Here is a 19502-nt window from a genome sequence, read left to right as displayed (position 1 = left end):
TGGTCTGCATGGACCCCATACACGGACTTCATAAAGACCATGATGTGGTATTACAGAGTAAGAGACTGAAGACCCCAGAGTTGGATACCAATACAAAGAACTATGCTGATAATCTTGCATTATCTCCCTGCACAGGGAATATGGGAACAGTCAGATTCAGGGGTTTGTGTAGTAATAATAAAAAAAAAAAAAATACTGCAGGTCCCAGTAACAAATGATGGAGTTTTTGCAATAGATGACAACAAAAGGAGATTCAAGCTCCTCCAAACTTGCAAGTCTCCTGGTATCAAAGAATATAGTGTCACAAATCTCAGAGCTCAGCTGGAGAACACTGGAGTTCACTGTGCCAAGGCAGCTGGCAAGAATACACTTGCTATCAAAGGAAGCCTCATAATCTGTGTCAGAACTAAGTATAACAATCCTGAAAGTGACCACACAAAACCTTGGAAATGTAATTTAAGCGCTGTCCATAACAAGGAACCAGCCAGTCCCCATTCAGCTTAGCATGCCAATGCAGTTCCATGCCCCCTCCAAGATCCTAAGTCATCTGTATTGGGCCATAAGGCCTCGTTAGAATGGAAGTAATGAAGAAAGACGTTTTTTTCCTAGTGAACTCTTCTATGCAAGATCAACTTCTCTTTTGCAAAGCAGTAATGTTTCTCCCCCCCCCCTCATAAAACTGTCCTACTACAGACAGAAGCTGGAGCTTTGGACAAGAGAGAAGTCTGTGCATCCTGCAGCACTTCTGGAAAGCAGGTCTCATCCAATAAAAATGTCTGCAAACATCTTCCTTGGCTTCTAAAATACTTTTTAATGATAATTTACCCATGGTATGGGACACCCCTAAACAAAATAGGTTCCTAGCATGCCTGTCATTTTTAGGTGAGAGGCAGTAATTGAATCCCAGAGGTTTGAAGTTAACAAGTCTTTGGGAAGTGTATCTATAAAAAATATAACACAGTGAAGTGAAAAAGACCAGAACCTGTTAAATGAATAGGCCAAAGGGCAACTAAATTGGTATTTAACAAACTCTAATCTAATTCAGCAATAATATATACCAGAAGCAAGTACATTAACAAGGAAAGTGCATCAAGATGTGAACTCTAAGTTGCATTATTTCACAGCCAGGAGAGGTGAAGAGGAACCAAGGGGCAGACAGTTGCTGCTTTTTATGTCCCAGAGGCACAGTACAAGGTCACCTAAAAGCATATATGTCCTCCATAAACAATGCTAGCAAAGAGATACGAATATTGCATGGGTGCGCACCAAGAATGAAACAATGGGTAAAGAATACAGACAGGCACTGGAGGAACAGTAAGACATAACTTAAAAGGAGACTAATGACTGAATGGAAGCCACAGGCCAATCTTCACAGCACAAGTATTCTAATACTATAAAAGCCTAAGTCTGTCTGTCCATAACACTTTATTCACACTCTGATTAGCTGACAGAAAAAGCCAATTAGAGTGCTCCAAGTGTGGGAGAGCGCCACCGTGACTCCAAAGCTACACTGAGGTCCGGACAGAGGGTGGGGGAGCTGAGGCCAGCAGTGCTGGCCTCGGCTCCCAAACTCCGCTCCCTGCAAGCGACATGGAGGACCAGCTGGCCTCGGCTCTCCCACCCTGCTCCCTGCAAACCACGCCGGCACCGGAACTAAACAAAAGCCAGCTGGGATGGGGAGAGGGGGCACGGTGGGGAAAAGCAGTCTGGTTCTGAAATGGTGAGGGGGAGTGGGAGGAGGCCAGCCCTGAACTGGGGTGCTGGTGTGGCAGCGGCAGCCTTGCTCCCCCCTGCCTTGCTCCCCCCTACCAACAAAGGCAAAAGTGAGAAAAGACAGAACAGCAGCAGCATGGGGCATTATGTGGCAGCACTCCATCCCAACCCCCTCTTTCCCCCGTCATTCTTGATGGGCAATTGGCTAGTTCCTTGAGAATGGTTAGTGTATATCTTATTGAAGTTTCTATTTTTAGCAAGGGAGAACATTATTTTATGTACATTTTTGCTGGAGGTAGAAGGGGAGGAAATGGAAGAAACACAACAAAATAAAACTAGTAATGTGACTAACTTCTGCAGGTTTGCTAAAATTTACTATTTTTTAAAATGGACCTTATATTATACTTGCAATGGTGTGTAAATTCATAGACAAGTAGTCAATTAAATGCTTAATGCATCTGAAACACTTAATGCATCTTACCTTGCTGTAAACTACTATGAAGGTGATTAACAAATGCAGTTAATATAGTTGCCACATTCATCACTTGTGAACACTGTGCAAGACCAAGAGTAAAAAGTTCATTCCAGCAGGCTTTTACTAACGATATGCTGTTATCTTGCCTATTTAAAGGAACAAAATATTTTTTAGTTAATGGAATTGTCACTGGCATTTACAGAGTGCTTCACATGTATTGAGAGAACAGTATAAAAATTGTAATTATTCATCTAGTTCAGCCATCTAGTACAACCACTTCCAGCAAAACAAGAGCCAGATCAAACATTTTTTTAACTGCTAGAATTGAAATTCGCAGACAAGGTTCTTTGGGTGAATCTGATATCTTTTATTAGACCAACTTAAATAGTTAGAAAACAATTATTAAGCAAGCTTTCGGGTTCAAAAACCCTTCGACAACCTACACCCCTGTAGAATTGAAATTCTAAGCTTTGTGTTAAGAGCCATTTGTGTAAAAGTTGATAATTTTTTAAAAGGGAATTAAAAAATAGATACATCTCTAATGTAAGCAAGCTGATAGTCATCACTGGATGCAGGTTCCATCATGTTAGTTTACTTAGGATTTACATTTGTTTTAACATATTTACATACAGTAGCAAAAGTTCAAATGGTTCCTATATTGCAGGCAGCCTATAACCAGTTGAAGGCTATATTTTATTTTTGTTTTTCACCTGAAAGCTGGTTGAATTTTTTTTTTTTAAAAGGAAAAGTAAACATAGCAAAAATTCAACAGTGAAATCAAGTCACTGGCCTTCTTACTGGCATTCTTCATATCCCTTCCTTGTTAAGTCACCATTTTGAAATTTGGAAAATACATTATGCAGAGAAATCCATTTTTGGCTGGTAAGCCCTAAACTAAATCTGTTATGCCCAAAAAAAAAAGTATAGGTCTAAAATTAGGTATCTAAATCTATATTCACACAGCTCAATAAAAGTAACCTGGTTGTCTGCAGTGCTAAACATCTACAACTAACTGCCATTAATGAAAGCACAGCACATCTGAAAGAAAAAAAAGTACTGCATTGAGGTGCCAGTTTCAGGTGCCCACATTTCAAAATTCTGGCCAAAGACAAATACTGGCAAAGGAAAAAAAACCCTCTTACGATCTGAAATATTTTAAAGCTAAGCCTGCGGTTTCAAAAACTTGATGGACACAACCTTTGCATGAAGGTTAATAAAATTCTACCCCCCTGCAACAATTATAATTTATATTTACAAGCATGCATGAATAATTACTTAATGCAGAACTACCCTATACTGGATATAGGCTTACTAGGCCAAATCATCTGGTTTGATCCACTGTGCTTCAGACTATAACCTTTCAGTGGTCATATGGCTGGAAGAGACTCCTATACCTCTTGCATTTCCCTGAAGCCCCCTCCTACCACCCACGTACCAACACAGGTGGCATAGACAAGGTACACAGTGCCACTCTTTAGTTAATATCTGCTTCTGTAGCATTGTAGCTCTCTAGAACACATCAGTTAAGGAGTTTTTAAACTGACTTCAATTAAATCAACAGAGGGAACTTGCAAGGCACGCAAAGCTGTAACCAACTTGATGAAGGCTCTACTTCCAACCTCTCCTGATGCCAGAGAGAATCTGGACCAGTAATATTATATTAACCAACCCACAACACGAAAACAATAAGCAAGGCTTGATTTGGGTAAGGAGTCCAAACCAAGCTCCTTAAAACTCATAGCTGGAGAGTCGCAATGGAATTTAGGGGTATTGCTGCTGGGGAGAGGTGGGGGTGGAGGACAGGAAGGCAGAAAAAGCAAACATGCTGAAGATGGTGCTGCTCTGAATGGGAAAACAGGCTGGATATGTTGTCTGTCTTCCTCAGTAACAAATGATCTTTGGCCTTGTTCTGGACCATCAGCTCCTCCCAACCAAGTAGCCACCAGGAATTTTTCTGCATTTTGATTATTGTTGCTTAACATGAAAAATAGAAAATGAAATATGGTGTCAATTAAGACACAAGTCCCCCTCCTAAAACATTTTTCAGTTACAGTACAAAAATGATGCTCAAAATAAAGATGTATTAAAGATATTGTGATGACCTGCCTTAAAAAAAAATACTGTCAAATCCTTCAGGAGAAAAAGTGCAACTCAACATAGCTATGAGCCTCCAACCCTGACGGGGGGGTGGAGGGAGGGGAGAAGGAAAGTTCCTTGATAAAAAAAGAAGGGAATACTTGTATTTGTCTATCTAATATATATATCCTTTCCTCACCAAAGCATCCAAACACATTTGAATAGAGGGTTATTGCTGAATAATTAAATGACAAGTTTTATGTTTGTTTCCTGTCAACTCTTTTGCAAAGATTCAGTTTCTATGCTTTAGATAGCTTTTAAGCATGCTATCCTTTGATACTATTTTTGCACTGTTTTTATTATAAACCCTTTTAATTTACTGTATTAATGTGTAAACTGCTTTGAAATCCTGCTGGATGAAGAGTGCTATGTAAAAATCATCACTTTTAGACTTTATTCCATTTCTTTATCTTTTATATTATTTCATTTTATTGCATTTCAGGGCTTTTCTTTGTTGGGAAGGGAAATATTTACTTTTTTCTTTCCCCTTCAAAATGGAAGGTTTGCTACATGAAATGTATCTTTCTTTATGATTATATTCTGTAGAATCACCTTTATTCCAACACTTGAGCAAACACACATGACAATTACAAATCATCTGTCCTTACAGCTAATTGACAATTCAAAAGCAACGCTCCTTAATACCAATGCTCCTTATTACCATAGAAACATAAATTATTTTAACAGTACAGATGCCTCTAACATTTAGAGTCGCAAAACATCTTCCTCCTAGTGCTCAGATGGATATGAGCAGGTATGTGAGGCTACTTGCAATATTACCTATTGCCTTTCCATTCTCTCACCAAGTGCTTCATTATGTGATTTAGTCACAAAGAGGAAACAAAAACACCAATCAAGACAATCACACAGAATTTATCAAAGACATTATATACACAAGAGCAGAGACCAGCATGAATTATGTCTGGCAAAAGTACATTTCATTTTAATCATGGGTGCTCTAATACCACAGTTGCTCTAATATCTGGGAAAATTCCAGAGAAACGGTTCCTTCTATTTAGAAACTAAGTATGTTCCCCCATATGAAAGGGGATTAAAATATAGGAAAAATAAGAAATTTAAGAAATATATTCTATTGGTGACAGTGGAAACTTTATCGAGCATGTCAACTGTTTTTAGTGAGCAGATGCAATTTAGTTCTCACAACTCCCATCCTCTTAAAAAACAAACAAACAACAATCCCCCCTTCAATGCTTGCTAAACCTTGCTAACCCATCTCACATCTTCTGTAATAGGCAAATAATTGTAGTAGTAGTAGTAGTCCCACTAAATGATTTCCAAAAACAGAACAATATGCGTCCCAGAAATACAGCGAACCCCACTGTCTAGCTTTCTTTGATAAATTTGGATAAGCATCCTCATTGTGAATGCAGGCTGAGTGCAATCTCACCGCATACAATTCAAGAACAACAGGAAGTCATGACTTGCCAGAAATTCACTAATCAAAAAAGTGATATTATAAATATACAAGGTTAGTTCCCTGCCAACAGTCAAACATAGATTTTCATTTTTGGAAGTGACACAGCATAATTTTGAAGCAGATCTTCACTTTTTCACTTGCAGAATACAACTAGTAGGGTGGTATGAAGAACTGATTGTTTTGGTTTGGATTGACTACATTTATTTTTTTGGACTGAATTTAATTGGGGGGGGGATATGGGGGTGTTATGTGGGTTCAAATCCCTTTCCTGAAATAGGCAGGAGGCGATTTCAACTTGGGTCTTTCATCTCCCAGAAAAACATCAGGACTTCCAAGCTAGAAAGTATTCTCAGAGGGGTACTCCTCAAACTCTTCTGCTGAAGTTGTTATTCTTTGTATACAATCATGTATGTATTAAGAAACATGGCAAGATACAAAAAATGACTCTTCAACTGAGTGATGAAGAGTGAGCTACCCTTGCATTCCAGTCCCTGGTCTAGAAAAAAAAAATAATTATGCAAAGCAGCCTATGCAAAGAAGGCAATGAGTGCCCTGCACCAGAATAATTTCTAGCCTGGTGCTTAGGACATTCACCTAAGCTGGGAGGTGGACGTAATGGTTCAAATTCTTTCAGGCAGCTGTGAGAAATGAACCCAAGTCTGCCACATCCTGGGTCAATGTCTTAACCACTGAGATGATAAAAAGGGACACTACCACGCCTTATACCTTTCCAACAGTTTTGTCAAACAAGGCTGAGAAAACTGGCTTGAACTTGTGAATACTTTTTTAATAAGCCCGAATGGCATTTTTTCACCAATTTTACTATTTGTCAGAGAATATCACAAAGCTCTACAAAACAATTCTAACAAATGTGTTTAATTTTTTTAAAAATGTGCTGACAATACTTTTAAACAGAAAAAGATAGTGATTTTTTTCAAATGTGAAATTCAAACTGTTAAAACTCCTCAGTGTAAAATATATATTTCAGAATAAGCAATCTATTTTAGTCATTTAAAGAATTTTGGAATACTTACCCTAGGGCTTGGAAGGAAGGAATGGAACGTGCCCAGTGCATGGACAAGAAGAGCAGTCTGGAAGCTGATTCACAGATATAATGAACATTCAGGTATTCAGGCATAGGAGAAGGCATGGTGAGCTGGTACCAAAAGGAGTTGTACAGTTAGTTAGCTTTCTGCCTTCATAAAATTTTAATCAGAAAAAAAAACCTGAGGATCTTTCACATAGAAAAGTTTGATCATTTAAAAAAATAAAAATAATACAAGAAACAATCTCAAAATAAATTTTATGACTGCCTTTGTTCAATATTAGCCACAATTGTTAAATTCATATATAATTACAAGCAACAAAAAATAGGGCAAATGTAACTGAATTCCACACATTAAACAAGTGATCATATCTAGGAAATTCAGAGATAAAAGATCCAAATTATGTTTTAATGAAAACTTTCGAGACATTTTTAATAGAATTCTTTTTAGAAGATATGCCTTAAGTATATTTTGATCAAGTTCCTTACATTTACAGAAATAGATATATATATACACACATATATGTATATTAAAAAAAATTGGGAGGCATCATACCTTTCCATAGCTTTCCCCAGAGGAGTGGAATAAAAGGCCTGAAAAATTAGGTGAATTGCCAAAATTACTAGTTTTAGGAAGAAAAGGTATTTTAAAAGTTCTTTGGTTTGCAATTTTTAATTATTTACTTTACAAATAAACAACTGTTCTCATGTCTGAATATGATACACATGATGCTCAGCACACACAAGATGCCTGATGCTCTAGAACTGCTCAAGAAAATAAGTTTTTTACAACAACCAGCAATGGCTAAAAATCTCTTACAGGTAATTATACTAAAAAACAATGGGCTTATCTGCATGATTAAGGGAAGCAGGACTTGACCCAAAGTTTTGAATTGCCCTCATAGATTAACATTTGGCTCTATTATATAAACGAATGTAATTAAAACCACATGGATAAATGCAGTTTAAGAAAAGAAAATTTTGTTCTAGGATTTACACTAAATTTATGATTACCAGGCAACAAAACAAGGGCTGATTGTAAGGGACACAATGTCCAATGTAAGATCAGCATTGAAGAACCTTTGATGTGCTCATGTGGTCTGCATATGTTAATAAAGGACAAATATAGAGAAAGTTCTGTAGGCTCACAGGGTGGAAATAAAAATGAGTAGTATTTGGCGCCTTCTGGAAAAAAAAGTCTCTCATTTTGTTGCCATTTTCCATAATGGTCAAAGTCACAATGCCATATGGCAACTGGATATGCAAACAAAGGAGAATCACTAACACAAAGGCACCTCTGGGCCACAGATCTAACCACGGAACAAATTTAACCCATTTGTCTAGGATTAAAACATATAATATTTGTAAAATTTGACATTCTCTGCTGCTTTGCAACAACACAGAGGTTTAAATCCCCTAGTATTGGTTTGCCATCTGATTTTGAAGGAAATATAAGATACATAATGAACTGTGCTACCAAAAGTCAGGAGGCAAGTTAATTTTCCTGAACAAGTAGCAGCTAACCATTGAACAAAAGCAGTGCATTCATCAGAACATGAATACTAATAAAGTCAAACAACAAATATGCATCAAGTTCTTGAACTTTTAATATTGATAAGAATTTTGTTATAATATTTATAAATTGTCAAAAAGTATAAAAATACCCTGAAAGCTACATGTGCATCGCTGAGAAGTGGCCCTTCTATTTCAACAATATTCATGCTTGCTTCTCCACCAAGCAAATGTACGCTAGCTTCAATACTTTCTGAATTTTGACATGCTGCATTCTCTCCAGGATTTAATGCTTTTGCAAGAGTATCGAATGCCCTATGAGAAGACAAAAGAGAGAAAAATCTCAGTTTAATGTAGTCCTCAGCATAGACAGTCTGTATCAGCTTGTCACTTATATTTAGATGTACACTTTGTTCCCTGTATCATGTTTGCACTCTCTCTCTCTCTCCCCATTTTTTTTTGTTTAATACAGGGATGTTCAATCCCCAACCTGTGAGACAACTGTGTCATCCAGGCCGTGAAACTCCCCAGCAGTCTGGAAATTTGGCAGCAGGAGAGAGCATTGATACTGTTCCCCAGTGCCAGGCTCCAGGGCCTGATCCTGGTGAACAGACTCCATGTGGCCCACAGACTAACCGTGAGCCACTCATCTGGCTTGCAGGGCCAAAAAGTTGAGCCCTTCTGGTCTAATAGAGACATCGTTTAAGAAGACGACAGGCCAGAAAAGAAAGATGATGAAATCTGTGGTCACAGGGTCCTTGAATCATAGAAAAGTAGGGCTGGAAGAGACCTGTGAAGGTCATCTCGTAGTCCAACTCCCTGCCTGAAACAGGATCATCCCTATCCAAGCCATCCCATACAAACCATAATCTAAACTCTACATAATAGACTATCATCAACCCTGACACAACACAAACCTAATGCCTTAACCTGCCACAGGTAAAACAGGGAAACCATGGCAACCAACATCCTCCTTCCATAAAATTTTGTTAATATAGGTTCAAGAGATCCTGGGTAAAGGGCCACACCCCCTGCTACAGAAGAAAGAAAAAAAACCCCACAGTCTATACCAGGTTTGTCCAACATGCGGCCCGCCAAGCCATTTTCGCTGCCCCTAGGTCCCTTGCTCGGGACAGGCGAGGAGTGCTAGCGCCTGCTCCACACTCCACGGCGGTGGTGGCGGTGGGGCAGCAGCGAGGCGAGGCGGGCAGGGCTGGGCCGCGGGCCCCAGCCGGTAGCGAGGGGAGGGGAGCTGCTTACCCCCGCAGGACCGGGCTCATCATGTAAGCCAGGTCCTGCCGCCACTGCCCCAAGGGCTGCGCGGCGCGGCGCTGCCCCAGCCACGCCTAATTGGACTTCTTCTCTGGCTCTGCCTCTTGCCCCCGGCGCATGGCCGGGGGAGCTGCACCATGGCCTGCACCCTGCCCGCATGCGTGTAGACAGAGGCACTGGGTAAGGCCCCGCACAGAGCTGGGGGCACCTTGGGGTTAGGCTGGGCCAAGGCTGCAGGGCACGCAGTTGCCGGAGCCGGGCTGGGTGGGAGGCAGGAGGAGCCCAGCCCAGATGCGCTCTATGTCCAGGCGGTTCAGGTCCTCCTAATGTAGCCTGCATGGCTGAGGATGGGGGTCTGCATGCTGCTGGAGCAGCCCATGCAGTGAGGGAGTCCTAGGGGCCCACCCCCACAGCTGCAGTATATGCCTACAATTTCTATTTAATTAACCACAATGACCATGATCAAGTTAGTAAAGGACACTTGCACACACTTTATGTTGGCAGAAATGGACAGCACAAACTTCCCCTTATGGCTCCAGCTGCATTCATCCTTGAAAACAAGCATGTTGTGCTAAATCAAGGACGTCCCTTGGTGTTATACACAGGTATTTAACTTTACTGTGGTCTTAATTTTAAAAGAAAACAGTTAACCAGTAACAGGAAGTAACATGGTCATTGTGGTTAATTAAACAGAAATTGTAGGCATATACTGCAGAGACGTGGAAGAGATCTCAAGGATAAGCTAGTCCAGGGCTGTTCAGATCTAGTGAGGCTGTGGGCCCCAGATGATACCAACATGTGTTGCACAGGCTGCACGTGGTGGGGGTGGACCCCTAGAACCCCCTCACTGCACAGGCTGCTCTAGTAGCATGCAGCCCCCCATCCTCAGCCATACAGGCTACAATAGCAGGACATGGACCACTCCTACCCCCCCGCGGCCTTTCCCCCTCGCACAGCAGTGGGAGAGGTGGCTGTCCAGGCCCATGCCCTATATATTAACTGCTTGCAGACCCCATGTAGACTGTAGGCGACATCCTGGCCCTTTATGGGCCACATGTGGCTTGCAGGTAGTCAGCTGGGCAACCCTAATCTAGTCCATCCCCTGCACAGAAAAATGATGTCCTGTTCATTGTCACTTCCTGCAACTTCATTGGTGTCAAAGGTCACGTGACATCACTTCCTGATGCAATACCATTTCCTGTGAGGTCTTTGAATATGGCTCGCCAGCCCACTGGGTGATAAAAAGTTCGTGATCCGGCCCCACATTCAAAAAGGTTGGGCACCCGTGGTCTATACCAATCTGACCATGAGGTAAAATTCCTTCCTGATCCCAAACATGGTGATCGGTCTAAACCCTAGTGGAGAAGCAAGAAGCTCTAGCCAGGAACCTCCACAGGTTTGGTCCCAGAAGGAGCACTGGCACACCCCAGGAAAAGTCACCAGCCTTTGCTGTAGCCAATACCCAATGACTCTGAGGGAGGCTTAAAAACACCCTGACATGTAGTAAAATGGGATAGGGGCAAACAGCAAAGCCCAGAAGCATGGGAAATCCCCATAGTAGAATATAGGAATAGCTACGCCTAGATCATCCCTGCCCAGTGGGTGTCTAACCTTGCCTTGAACACCTCCAGTGATGGAGAGTCCACAACTTCCCTAGGTGGTCTACTGTACTGACTATTTTATCAGTGAAGAAGTTTTTCCCAGATGCTCAGTCTCAACTTACTTTGCTGCAACTTCAAGCCATAGGTCCATGTCCTCCTTTCTGCAGCAAAAAAGAAAAGGTACTTTCCCTCTTCTTTATGGAAGCCCTTGAAATGTTTGTAAACAGCTATCGTGATCCCTCTTAAGCATCTTCCCACAAGCTGAACAAAACTAGCTTCTTCAGTCTCTCCTCATATGACTTGCTTTCCAAGCCCTTTACTGTCTGTTGCCCATCTCTGGACCCTCTCTAACTTCTCCATGTCCATTTTAAAACGTGGAACCCAGAACAGCACACAATACTCCAGATGAGGCCTAACTAGTGCTGAGTAAAGAGGCACTATCACCTCCCATGCCCTGTACCTAATGCTTCTATTGAGGCACCCCAAAACTGCATTTGTCTTCCATGCGGCTGCATTGCGCTGCAGACTCGTATTGAGTCTTGTGATTTACCAAGACTCCCAAGTCCTTTTCCATAGTGCTGCCAACCAGCCAAGTGTCACTCATTTTATATTTGATTTTGATTGTTCTCCCTAAGGTGTAGCACCCTGCTTTTGTCTGCCTCAAATTTCATCCTGTTAGCCCTAGCCTAACTTTCCAATCTGTCAAGATCCTTCTAATTGTGCTTGCATCCTCCAATGTTTGCAATCTTTCCCAGTTTCACATCATCTACAGACTTGCTCAGGAAGTTTTCTATGCCAGCTTCCAAATCATTAATAATTGCATTGAACAGCATTAAGCCCAAGACAGACCTCTGTGGGATTTCACTTGATACCTCTTGCCATTCTGACACTGACCCGTTGACAATTACCCTTTGCTTGAGATTAAGCCAGTTCTTGTTCCACCTTATAGTAGTTTTTCCAACTCACATTTCTCCAGTTTCTTTGTGAGAATGTCATGTGGCACCTCATCAAAAGCCTTGCTGAAGTCCAGATACATTATATCCACACCATTCCCTTCATCCACCCAGCAGTTACTTGGTTAAGGAGATCAAGTTTGTTTGACACAATTTGTTTTTCATAAATCCATGTTGGCTGCTTGTGATCAGCTTTTCCTCCTTCAGATGCTTGCAACTGGCCTTTCTTAGGGTATTCTCCCAGAATTTCTCAAGTATTGAGGTGAGGCTAAGCAGTCTGTAGGTCCCCGGGAACTATGTTGGCCCTTTTCCAGTCCTCTGGAATCTGGCCCATCTCCCACAACTTCATAAAGATGACTGCCAAAGGATCTCCTCTGCTAGTGCCTGCAGTATCCTGGGACAAAGTTCATTTGGCCCTGCTAACCTGAATTCACTCAGACCCATCAAAACCTCTCTGATTGTCTCCTTTGTTATCTCCTTCCTCAGCTTGTCCCCTTCCTTACCCAGATAATCCTTATTAGGTATCTGGCTGCAGCTTAATTTTTTTTTGTGAAGACTGAGGCAAAGTAACTGTTGAGTAGATCCACTTCCTTTGTATTTTCTGTTAAGAGTTCTGCCCAGCTTGTTAACAGAGGACCCATAGGTTCTTGGTCCTTCTTTTCTGGCCAACATACATAGTACCTCTTCTTGTTGTTCTTAACTCCTCTGTCAGGTGCAACTTGTTGTTTTTTTTTATCTTTGCCTTCCTGATTTTGTCCCTGCAGGTTCTTGCTATTTCCTGGTATGCTTCCTTGGTGACCTGCCCATTCTTCCATTGCCTGCATGTTTTCCTTTTGCATTTGAGGCATTTTAGAAGCTCTTTCTGCAGCCACATTGGTCTCCTGCCATTCTTCTTGTGCATCCATCATGTTGGGACAGTTTCTTGTTGGGATTTCAATACTGTGCTTTTTAGAACCTCCAAGCCCTCCTGGGTGCCTTTACCCTTCAGTCTGTCTTCCCATGGCCCCATGCCTATTAGCTCCCTCAGTCTGGTTAAAACTGCTTTTTTGAAATCTAGCATCTTAGTTTTGCTGACTTCATGCTTTCCCTGCCTCAAGATCTGGAATTCTATCATATCATGATCACTTCCTCCCAAGTTACCAATCACCTTCACATCCTCCACAAGTTCTTCCCTGCTTGTAGGACAAGAACCAAGATAGAGGATCCCCTAGTTGTATCCTCTGCTTTCTAGAACATATAGTTGTCCTCCACACAAATGAGAAACTGGCTGGACATTTTATTTTCCAGCAGATGTCCAGAAAATTGATGTCTCCCATCAGTACCATCCCATGGCTCTTGGACAGATTTGTCACCTGTTTGAAGAGTGCCTCATCCACCTTCTGATCCCACAATGTGACTGATACAGCCCTTGGTTTAGTGCATGGGACTTAAAGGAGGATGCATGACCAACTGCCACTCCTGTTCTTGCCATATTACGAGTCTCCACTTACCTATAGCACAGAAACCTGAAAACCATGCAAAGGACGGTAGGAAGTGGAATGAACACTTATTGAAAAACTCCAGTTACTGAATGGCAAAAGTAACCTTTTTTCAAGTACTTGCCTCCATGTGCATTCCCTAGGGAGAGACTACCCAGCAGTGCACTAAGTAGGAGAATGGTGAACAGAGCTTTCATGAAGAACTGCAACACTACCTTACTGTAGCTCCATTCTGCTTTCCTGCACACATCTTAGTTTTGATATCTTTAGACAGGCCACACAGACTGCAATGGCTCTGAGTGAGCATTACCATTATCAGGAACTGGACAGAAGTTTGGAGAAGGAAACAAGAATTTTCATGGCCATAGAGAGGTTACTAGACTGAGCTTTACTCTATCCTGTTCAGTTTTCCTTAGGATCCTTAGTATTAATAGCATTGGCAGAAATGCGTAACAGCTGACTTGACCATTTGATTGCAAAAGTCTCTCTCAAACAGCCTTAACTTGTACCATCCCTGAAACAAAATTTTTTAATAGTTCTTCTTCATACTGGTTGCAAACCAGTTACCCTAACTCTGAAACACCAGTTGTGCCACTGAATCAAGAAATACCTTTCATAATCTCTGTGATGCTTACATGGACTGCTGGCGACAATGTTCTGACGATTAGGAAAGAATTAAGGTAAATGGATGATGCATACACCAATTCAAGAGTCTTACTGCTCACATACATGCCTGGGAGGATTGGGTTTCCTCAGGTTTGTTTATCTGATAAGCTATGGCAGGGGTTGGCAACCCCTGGCATGCGTGCCCAGCGTGGCACGCTGCAGCACAGCTGTTTAGAGCCTCCCGGCTGCAGCCAGCCCTGGCTCCGGGTAGCTGCTGCCAGCAATGGAGCCCGGGCTGCTCCCAGCAGGGCTTGCAGTGTTCCAGCTGCCTGCCCTGAGGTGCCCGTGCAGTTGCCCCTAGCACAGAGCTGATGCCAGAGCTGTGCAGCCCGGCAGAGCTGTTTGCACTCTGCCCGCTCCTTGCTGCAGCTGCCCAGAGCCTGGGCTGGCGCCAAACAGCTGCGCCGGGCTTATCACCTCCATGCTAGAAGCGGCGGAGAGACAGGGGCTGCACTGCCTCAGGCCCCTCCCCCACCGCCCACTCCAAGGTGCACCTGCACACGCTGGTGTAGAGCTGATGCCAGAGCCCAGCACAGCTGTTTGGAGCCTCCCGGCTGCAGCCGGCCCCGTCTCGAGCTGCTGGCAGCCGGGATCCTGGGCTGCTCCCAGCAGGCAGCTGGGACACTGCAAGTCCTGCTGGGAGCAGCCCGGGATCCAGCAGCTACCCAGAGCCAGGGTAGCTGCTGGCAGCCACAGAGCACAGGCTGTGGGGCACAAGCAGGGCATCCTGCCATGTACCCTTTGCCCTCATTTTGTTTTTCTGCCATGCCGGCACTCTGGCACCTTCCAAGGTAGGCATTATGATGCTTTTTGGCACTCTAGCCAAAAAAACATTGCCTACCCCTGAGCTATGGTCATGTTGTCCAATAAGCTTGAACAAAAGTGCTTCTGCTTGAACAGGAATAAGTGTCCCTTGCATACCCCAGGTACTGCTCTTAGCTCTTGTAAGGTGATGTGAAATAGTCTTCTGTGAAATGTAAAAGTACCCTGTAAAATTTGTACACTGCCTATGGCTCAATGGTTAAAACTGATTGTTTCCTATTGTTCTGGTTGGTACAGGGGGTTAAAAGGGAACTCCTATGCATGCTATTCTCATAGCTCTTTCACCAAATCTCAGCACTTAGAGGAACTAGGAACATCATACACATGCTGTGTGCACCAAAAATGTATATTAAGCTGATCCCTGTTTGTAGACAGAGGAGAGGTAATCCTGCATATGATGTCACATGCTTAGATGTTATGTGATGTAGAACGAAAAGACAACAACATGAAACAAAAGACAACAACACACCAAGGTTTGAGCAATCAACTGAAATGGATCCATCAGCATGAACATTGTGTTGTATCTCTCCAGGAGCAAGAATGCATTTTATGCCATAGAAACCAAAATTGCTTCACAAAGTCTTGAAGTATAACCACACAGTTCTATTCTTCAGAATCCACTCTCTCATTTTGGTGAACTGGTGCATGTGATGAAATAAGCTAGGGGTTTTCAACCTTTTTAAAGAATTGCCCCCCTTCTGGTTGCAGTGGCCGGACATGTGGCAGCCACCACACCCACTCACCATCCCACACTGCCGCTGCCATGCCCCACTTTCCCACAGCCGGTCACACATGCAGCTCCGTAGGCTGCTGACAGGCCTTGCACCCGACCAATCACACACCACCCGTCAGCAGCCCACAGAACCGCACGTGCAACTGGCTATGGGAAAGCGGCATTCCAGGTGGCGGATGGTGGCCACTGCCCTTGCTCCGCCCCCCCCGGCTCTGCTCCTGGGAGGCAGCGGTGCAGGGTGGTGGTGCTCTGTCCCCACCTGCCCAGGCGTACCCCCTAGGACCTTCCCAAGTACTCCTAGGGGTACATGTACCCCCAGTTGACAACCCCTGAGCTAGGGCTCACAAAAGCTTATGCAGCTCTGATTCAGTTAGTCTATAAGGTGCACCTCTATGCTGCCTTCTTCATAAGTAGAAATTGCAAGGTAACATTTGAAAGAAAGGAACATTTAGAGCAGGGGTTATGAGCCAAGAGTATGTGTACCTCCAGGGGTACTTAGAAAGGTCTTTGGGGGTATGCATGGGCAGGTGGGTGGGGACGAAGAGCGCCCCAGGGTGCTGTGGCAGTGTCTCCCCCAGGGCGTCTGTCTGTTACCTGGGGGAGGGGTGCACTAGGTGCCGCCAGCCCCATCTAGCACACCGCGGCACCTCCCCACCCCAGCTCACTCTCCTGAATGGCCACTACGAGAGTCTCAATGGCAGGGGGGTTAGTGTGTTTCTATGCCCACTCCTAGGAGCAGGGCTGGAGGGGTGGGGGCAAGGGCAGGCGCAACCCTCTGCAGGCCACATAGGCATCGCCCAGCCCGACGGGGTGGGGGAAAGGGGTGTTGCACGCGGCAGAGGCCACCGCCACCCCACGGTGGTTTCCCATGGCTGGCTGCGCATGCAGCTCTGTGGGCTGCTGATGGGCAGCGCACAACTGGCTGGGTGTGAAGCTTGTAAGCAGCCCATGGAGCTGCATGTGGAACTGGATGTGGGAAAGCGGGGTGCAGTGGTGGCACAGTGGACATCTGCAGTGGCATGGGAGTGGTGGACAGCGGCTGCATGCGAGTACCACCCCCCAAACCACCCCCCACCCTACATTCAGCCTCCAACACCAGAAGGGGTACACTTGCTAAAAAAGGTTGAAAACCCCTGATCTAGAATAACTGCCTGGCCAGAAGAAATTAAATCGGAGATCATGAAATGGGAAAAAGGTGTTTGCATTTGTTATGCACATCATAGCCGTCCTTTATTAAGGATAACTCTATTTTTCTTTTTATCTATCTGATTCATTGATAAGTATATACAGATCTATCAAATACCCATAAAGAATGTATATGGACAATTGGGCTGTTAGCTAGATATAGACAAGACAACAGATCTAACTGAAATATAAAGAGAATTAGATACAGTGAGGCTTAGATCAGTTTTGATTTTTGTGAAAAGTGAAGGTGAAGTTTACCTGTGCAACCTTATGTCTGGGTTCTTATAAGCATTCATCACAGAGTCTTGAAGTACATAATCACACAGTGTTATATTCTTCAGCATCCTCTCTCCCTCTTTTGGTGCACTGGTTGGACAAAGAATAGTAAAGGGCCAATCCAGCTCCTACTGAAGTCAATGGAAAAGACTCTCACTGACTTCAGTGGAGATTGTGTAAGACACAAGTGAGGCAGAGACACATAACAAAAGAAAGTGCCAAAATCCACTTGCATTTATACTGTACAAAGTAAATTCACTAAATCTATAAGGCCAGACCATCTCCTGAAGTCAAAAGAGCTGTGCGGGTTTACAGCAATCCTTGTCCCAGTGGATTTAGTCCAAATTTGCATTGGTATAATATAGCAGATTTTTGGTTCTCATAGGATGAAAGGTATGTAGTGAATGAATACTGCCTTGGCTACTCTTGGACCACTGCATGAGCTGCTGATAAAAGGGTGGGCAGGACCAGGACAGAAAAATTAACTGGATTAGTGCTGCTGTAGTGCCAATTATCTTACTTACACCTACACCACCACTTAAATGATTCAGATGAAAACAAATACAAACAAAGGTTTGTACAATGTCTGGCACATGAATGCAGTTGTTCAACCATAAGTATGCTAGTATTTATTTCTACAAGAGAACTTAATTACCAAGTTACTTTATTGAGAACACAAGTAGCAACCTTTGTATGATTATTCTTCAACGTGTTCAGTTTGTCATTGTAATGATTTTTCCTGAAGATAAACTGCATTGTTTTGTGTAAAATGTAAGTACTGTACTGAGGTGGCAAGGAGACCATAAAAAATAACTGTATTTAAAGATGTAGTATGCCTTACCTTGTGACATCACTGCTTGCTTGTTCTTCTTGCTGGAGTTCAGACAACGACGTATCTCCATTGCTTAAATTTTCAATCATAGATACCTCAGCACTACTTTGAGACATGTTTTTGGATTTACTGAGATTTGCTAATGAAGTTACCACATTTGCCAGCGTGCTTAAATCTCCTTGACATGCATCAACCTAAGATGAAAAATACAGTTTTAATTCTTTCACATTGGTATCACATGGGAATGGAAAATCCAGCTTTCACACTAAGGAATGAAGACTTAATCTTAAATACAGAACATATATTAAAATAATTGTTTTCAGTAGCAGATATAATATAATGCCTATAATGCCATAAATAGAGACTGCTATCTAATTTTCAAAGTTTTTCCCCGTTAGCTTTTTACCAGTAGTTAACATATACTTTTCATAATGGTGGTACTTGCAAAAGCCAGAACAAGGTAAAAATCAGTAAAACAACTTACTGCTGCTCTGAAAAATTCTTATTGCACATAATCATACACAGCATAGCTTGTATGGACTGAGCTCATTTCTGCACACCAGGGGCTCCTTGCACTCCTCCATCCCCACCACAGGGATCTTGAGTGCCATCTCTTGCAATTGCAAGGACTTGTGCAATCCGTAACCCTCTTCTCTATCCCCATCTCCCTCCAAAACCAGTGGCTTAAGGATTTCTATTCACCTACACTCGTGGGTGAGTGGGGATTGCTCTAGGTGCTTCATATGTCCCCTCTTCCCCCCCTCCGTCACAGATCACACTGTTTTCAAGGGAAGCTCTGCCTTGCGACTGCAAGAAGAGGCCTTATTCAGTCTCCCTCTTCTGAAAGATCCCCTGAATCCAGCTCTGGTATGGCTTTACAAAGGGCAAGCCTCTGGCTTTGAGACTCTGGCTCTTCTCTGGTGATCTGTAGCAACTGTACCTCGGAGAGCTCCTTCTTTTGGTCAGCTCCCAGGGGAGTTTTAAAGGGAAGAGGGGGAGAGGCCTTAAGAGTTCTGGTGTCCCGCAGCACAGCAGACTGCTCAGCTTCAAACGGTTTTTTATTATGGCACTCAAATTCCCTCTGTCCATTCTGGGACTACACTCTCTGCACTGTCCTCTCTGGGATTAATCCTTTCTTTCTACTCTCTATTCTCCTTTTTGGGGAAGATCCATGACACCCATCATTATTGCTGTTTCTTTCTATCTGGGAGATAAATCCATCAAGGGTGACAATCCATTAAACTCTACTGGAAGGAAATGGCAGGAGTTTTTGTTATGCTGCAAGGTATTAATGGGTGCCATTAATTGGTTGGAACTATTGATAATTAGACATGGCTCAAACTGCTTTGTCTCCAAACACAATGC

General features: G+C 43.1%; 1 protein-coding gene across 1 annotated transcript in view; it reads right to left on the bottom strand.

Moving 5' to 3' along the window:
- Positions 1 to 19502, bottom strand: part of NR2C1 (nuclear receptor subfamily 2 group C member 1) — a 45194-nt gene that overhangs the window by 17872 nt on the left and 7820 nt on the right. Inside the window, exons 4-9 of the mRNA XM_025208937.1 lie at positions 18147 to 18331; positions 17288 to 17395; positions 11315 to 11353; positions 8472 to 8634; positions 6797 to 6918; positions 2195 to 2334 (exon numbers count right to left, since the gene is read on the bottom strand). Of these exons, the coding sequence (XP_025064722.1) occupies positions 2195 to 2334; positions 6797 to 6918; positions 8472 to 8634; positions 11315 to 11353; positions 17288 to 17395; positions 18147 to 18331 (757 nt within the window). The remainder of the gene's footprint in view (positions 1 to 2194; positions 2335 to 6796; positions 6919 to 8471; positions 8635 to 11314; positions 11354 to 17287; positions 17396 to 18146; positions 18332 to 19502) is intronic.

This window comes from Alligator sinensis, unplaced genomic scaffold (genome assembly GCF_000455745.1).
Source record: "Alligator sinensis unplaced genomic scaffold, ASM45574v1 scaffold215_1, whole genome shotgun sequence".
Lineage (NCBI taxonomy): Eukaryota > Metazoa > Chordata > Crocodylia > Alligatoridae > Alligator > Alligator sinensis.
The sequence above is the reverse complement of the archived record's forward strand: the minus strand, read 5'-3'. Positions and strand labels throughout refer to the sequence as shown.